Here is a 5,796-nt window from a genome sequence, read left to right on the forward strand (position 1 = left end):
CAGTCTTTGTACTATGCCTTGAATCTCTTTCTTACACTGTTTGCAAGTTGCTCTGCATCCTGACTTATTAGAAGAGGTGGTTTTGATGTAAAACTGCCCAATACTGTCTTCTTTTCTTCCAGCCATTGCGTTCTTTTCAAACTGACTTATTATTATTACACAAACACAAAAAATCTACAAACTTTTCAACATTAGCCTCTCTTGAAATTTTGTGACGAAATGAATAAGACCGAAGAAAGGCGACGGCATTTATAGATTACGCCGGGCAACGTGCGAAAACAAGTCGCGGGCCGTTGCGACAAGAATTTTCCGTCGAAAATGCGTTCGGACAAGTATTGAATCGGTTCAACTTAGCTTGAATCTTCTCGGCAACAATTGCAATGACTTTAAAACAGCTAATTAAACGCATTTATCAATTGATTTAATAAATTTAATAAAAATTAAATAAATCAGTGATTTTTTTATTTTTTTAATAAAAATCAATTTTTGCCCAACACCGTCCAGAATAGAACAAATGAATCTCAAAAAATCTCATTATTAGATTTGCACCGATCGCAGGTATCCACCCGAGCAAGCAAACAACATTAGCTGTGGTCCACTCACGGCCAAACAAAGGGGGTCGATCAACCAACCCCAAAGCGAACACATTTACTTACTTTCAGAAAAACAATTACAGCGGCCCAACCTTCTCATATCTCTCACATCTGCCTGGGGGTTCGGTCCAATCGATAACGATACACATTTTATTAAATGCGAACGCGACTCAAACCAAGAACACCAATTTTGCAAAGCAACCCCCAACATAACAAAAATAATAATAATAATAATAACAACTTTAGGCCAATTTCGCTTTGGAGTTAATTAAATTTTTTCGACTACTGGAAAACGACCTGCGGCCCTTGTGTGGGATGGGGGTCGCCCCCTGCCACCCTGCCAGATCAATATGTAAGAATGCAGACGGGGGTGGTATTGCCAGTCTGGCTGGGATGAGTGATGCTAATCTTCTCAGTCTTTTCTGTGCACAAACATCGCCTCTAAAGTTTCCCCGTTTCCGCCACAACAGCGAAATACCTCTGAGCATCAGTTTTTTTTAATAAAAAAAAACATTGCTGTGCCCGCTCGCACAGCTACGTGCGAGTATTCCATTTAACTCTTCAGCCAACAGTTCAGAGAATGGAAAAAATTGCCCCAGATTAACAGTGCCAAATCACACACAGAGGGGACAACAGCAGCACCCATCCATCCGGAGCTGTGCCGCTCTGCATTCTTATATATTCTATTGATCTGGCGTGGGACGGTGGGCGGAATCCCCCCTGTCCCCGAAGCGCGGAAGGGGGCGCGGGTTCAGGCGGGTGATGGGGTGGCGGCCGCCCCGCGGGCTGCGGGGCGACGTTCATTAGCCGGTGGGGGGCGGCGCGACAACACCGCCAAATCTGACCACTTCCCGCCGCTTCAACAGACCGGTTTTGCCGCTGCGGCTCATCCAGAAGATCCGGCAAAATTGCAACAACTCTTTGCGAATACAGTAAACACTGGTCCCCTCTTCATGGGATTTCTATTGGTTGGATGACAATGCGTTAAAGCTCGTTAAAAACACTAATGTCGTGACATCTAATGTCATCCACCACAGTGTCACTGTCTGAACAGCGCTGCGAAACGTCAAATTACTCGTTGTCGCGTGACAGTTGAGACTTGTCAGACTTGTTTATTTATTGGAGTTGATGACATTTATAACATAGAACACTACTTACACTTTTCAACCAATGTCAACCAAACAAGTGTCAAACTACTACTTAACTTGTCGTTATCAGTTTAAGCAGCAGGGGGCGTCTCACCTTGAACTCGCGAATCAAAATGTTTTGATATACGTCACCGTGACACTCACTGGCTGCTGTCACGGCATTAATGTCATCGAGTGGACGAGCTTTATTAAGCTTTAGCAAACAGTATAAACTCAGTAAATTTAGAGGTTTTTCACGTTTCAAACCAGTCTGGGCACAAATTGTACATTAAACTATCTTTAACGCGTTTGTTGTGCCGAATGCTGACTGAATGGCAAAAAGTGAATAGAATCTCTAAATTAAACCGTTTTTCGCGCGTCCATACAATGCACTTCTTAAAAGTACATTTTACTGATCGATTGTTGCTTGCACAAAAATTGGTCACTGAATGTCTTGCCTGAATGAGTAAAAGTATCCGGACGGTCGACTACGGCCAAAAAAGCCTACTAATTATCGCAAATATTCACGTAGGTTTAATAAAGAGAAAGCAATCGCAATTCGATTTTCACCAATAAACAAAACGTATTTCAGATGTGTGGGAAATTTCGCGAATTAGTATCAGCGTCCACCTGAAACGGTCCAATGATGTGTGCCTAAACCCAACAAGCATTTTCGTTGCGTAAAAATGCATTCGAACGATCGAAAGCGCTAAGTTTTCCACGGACGATTCCTTATCTAATCACCCGGTAATCTGCAATGGTTTTTCGGATACTGTGAGGTCGCGGTGCGTTATAACAGGAAAAGGCACACCTATAAGCAAACGTTTTTAACGAACTCGAAGTAATCCGGCCAGTCCAACCAGCAACAAAATACAATTGAACAGCAGCCGTTTTCATTGGCACTTGGGCTACCAATTATCGCTGGTAATTAGATTGTAGTCGAGTGAAAAACGATTAATTCAACGGACTTTTGCCCAGTACTTTAGCAGGAAAGTGTAATTGAATAATGAAAAAAACCTAACCATCTGATCTATCGTAGAATGTTCTCCAATTAAACGGTGAGCATAGTTCGATGCCAATGCAAAATTCCTGCCTGTTGCTTTGCCCCTAACGGAGAAAACTCCACCAACAGGCTGGGGAGGCTTGAGAGGTCGCCGGCTCCCCAGGAGGGTTCGGAACAAAAAAAACCACTGGATTTAGTTCGTACAACAGGTGCAAAAGATGGGAAAATTAGTCGGCATGGATTGATGAGCAATGATTTGTTTTGAGCAACAGCAACTGAAAATCCTCTCAACTTTTACAGTGAAAAGTGATTTTCGACCAATATGATCAGGGGAGATTCAAATAAGTGGCAGGACAAAAGCTTTGATTAGTCGGCGATCGATACAGTCGCGACTTTACCTGTCTTGTCGCGAGGACCTTGTAGCTGGGCGATTCTCCAAAAAAACCAATCATATCGAACATAGTTCGTTTGTTGGAAACCTGAATGCAACATTTAAATGCTATCAACTCGCATTGACCCTCAATTATTCTACAAAAGCGCTGGCAACCTTTCACAGCAGAGCGTGGTTAAATACTCGAAAAAACTGCATCGAAGCCTTTTGAGCCTCACACCTCGCAATCTGGTTCAGTTGATTATAAATGTTTCGCTGACGAAAGAAGTGCCCAGGACTCTTTGCGATATTCTAGCGAACTGTACCCGTTCCCAATGGAGGTGTCTTCAGCCTTTCAGTCGGACTGTACGTTTATAATTAAACAAGCAAAAAGTGACCGCCTTGCCAACGTTATCCGCTTCTTCGGAATCACGCACTCACACGCCCGTAAAAATGGTTATATTTTTACATGTCTACTAGATCTCACCATCTAGAAACAGACAACTAAAGGACTGATTATCACTTACATTGGTGTTTGTCTGCAAGTTGAATAAGCTGAGAGGGCAAATCTCTTCGCCTGTAGAAGCACATCACCTTAGCTTCTACATTTCCGGATGGCGTCTTGTTCAGTTCTTCGATCCGCCGAATCTGGTAGGGAAACGTGGATGACGTCTCAAAGTACACGTAATCTGCAAAAGGCAAGCGACATAATGACGACCATTTTTTTATGTTACTGTATTTCATTAAAATTGCTTTATTTTTAACGCAAATGTTATTCAACTAAATTTTGTACAAATTCGACTGGCTCTACGTCTTCTCTATGCATCCCCGCAGACAACGGAAGAAGGTCGTCCTCATCCGAACCATCAACTTGTGCTTAGTACTCATTGTCCCAAACCTTAGCCAGTTCAATCCGAACATCTTTTCGATTATTTTTTTAAATCCTGCAGATGTATGTGCACTTTCGGAAGCGACAATCCATGTTCTCTGCGTCTTCAACCCGTGTAGAACCACTTCTTCTGTCCTTGGTAAGGCTTCGGTAGCTACTCACATCCTTGCCTGACACTAACAATTTAATTTTGAGGCCCGAAGACACAAATGTAATTTCCTCCTTGCTCATTTTTCTTCTTGGTGCTGATGCCTCCAGCAGGTGGCCTTTGGGGGCGTAATTTCCAACAGGCCACTTTTGCCTGCATGATAGATTTGGTGCAACAACTGCGTTTCCCGGACTTGAAGAGCTCTACGGATCGTTCGTCACTGGATAATTTAATATCAGTTTTACCAATTCGGTTATCGTAAGTTTGATGATCAAAAAACGGAGGTTTTCCTTAAAATTTCTTCTGGCATTGGAGGACAAACATTTTGAATGTACGGGATCCGTTTCGACCCGCACTGCTCGGATAAACGAGTGGTTGTGTGGACATCGGACGATCGAATAAAAGCAAAAATCATGTTCAGATGAAAGGTTTGCTTTCAACGATAGCCCGAAACAACAAACAATCCGCGCCTGAAAAAAACGTGGAGTAGATATTCATGTTTTCAAATTGCACGTGTTGGGTCGGATTCATCTAAATGCTGGAGAGTGCAAAGACAAGCAAGAGGCTTGGACAAGGACCAAAAGCAAAGTTGATCCCGCATTCGTTGCACATCTCCGCTAAAAATAAGCAATTAGGATTCCTAAGTAGTCCTAGAAGGAATAGAGTCTGCTGGTTGAAGACATTTAACCCCCAAAGCAAAACAAACAAACTGATGACAAAAGCCAGTTCATTAGCCTGGCCCCATGGCTCTTTGACGCCCATTGTTTTGATAGCCGTTCACGAATAACGATTGCTGTAAATTGGCAAAAAACTGCGAAATTCTGAGCAAGTAAACAGAAACAGTGCAGGAAGGGCCAGAAAAGTAAATAAACACGCGTGTGCCTAACGGCTGCAAGTTGGCCTGGTGTCGATTCCAGTCGAGGCTGTTTTAGTGTATTCATCCATATTAATTAGGTAATTCCAATGCCCTTATCTCGCCTAACAATCGCCACATATCGCCCCAATAATAAAATCTCTGCATTTCAATGTCAAATAACCTAAAAGAAGACTGGACTCCTGTTAACTCGGTGCAGCACTATTACATAAAATCCAAAAGTAATTAATAATGAATCGTAGACAAACAGTACGACTATTACCGAAGGAAGAGTGCTCTTGAGTAAAGCCGGTTAATTAAAATTCGCCACTCACCTCCGACACGATACATGTTGGCCGTCATTTTAGGACACTCGTTTGCCAAACAGTCCTGTGGGAATCTACCGATAGTGAGCGAACATTTCCCTATTTTTAACACGATTTTTTTCAATGTTTTGTTAGACCACTCCACACCACCACCAAACTTTCAGACGCCATTTTCTCTATTGGATTGGCGTCTGCGACCTGCGAATGAAAGACAACAGAAAAACGACAACAGCGACATAAAAACGCGTAGCGGTACGCATTGCAACTTGCCGCCAGCCATCTGTATCGACTAAATAGGAATCTTTTCTTTGTCACCCACAGTGCTGCCAACCAAATATTAATAATACTACCGATTATTTCACTTATCCATAGCAACGCCATAGGGCAAAAACGGTATTAATAAACGGTAATTCGATAATTTTCAAAAAAACTTACAGCGAATATTTCCTTCGTATGATAATCTGTCCGTTTGAAGTGTGCAATTATC

At 42.5% G+C, this 5,796-nt stretch overlaps 1 protein-coding gene across 1 annotated transcript in view; it reads right to left on the reverse strand.

Annotated features, from left to right (window-relative positions):
* The window catches only part of LOC109544187 (metastasis-associated protein MTA3), a gene marked incomplete at its 3' end in the record, with an annotated part of 9,166 nt that extends 3,653 nt beyond the window's left edge, over positions 1–5,513 (reverse strand). Inside the window, 2 exon segments of the mRNA XM_019914257.2 lie at positions 3,621–3,782; positions 5,319–5,513. Coding sequence (XP_019769816.2) covers positions 3,621–3,782; positions 5,319–5,346 — 190 coding nt within the window.
* Between the last annotated feature and the right edge of the window lie 283 nt (positions 5,514–5,796).

Source organism: Dendroctonus ponderosae, unplaced genomic scaffold (genome assembly GCF_020466585.1).
Source record: "Dendroctonus ponderosae isolate FM_Combo_2020 unplaced genomic scaffold, Dpon_F_20191213v2 Dpon_F_20191213_10, whole genome shotgun sequence".
NCBI classification, from domain to species: domain Eukaryota; kingdom Metazoa; phylum Arthropoda; class Insecta; order Coleoptera; family Curculionidae; genus Dendroctonus; species Dendroctonus ponderosae.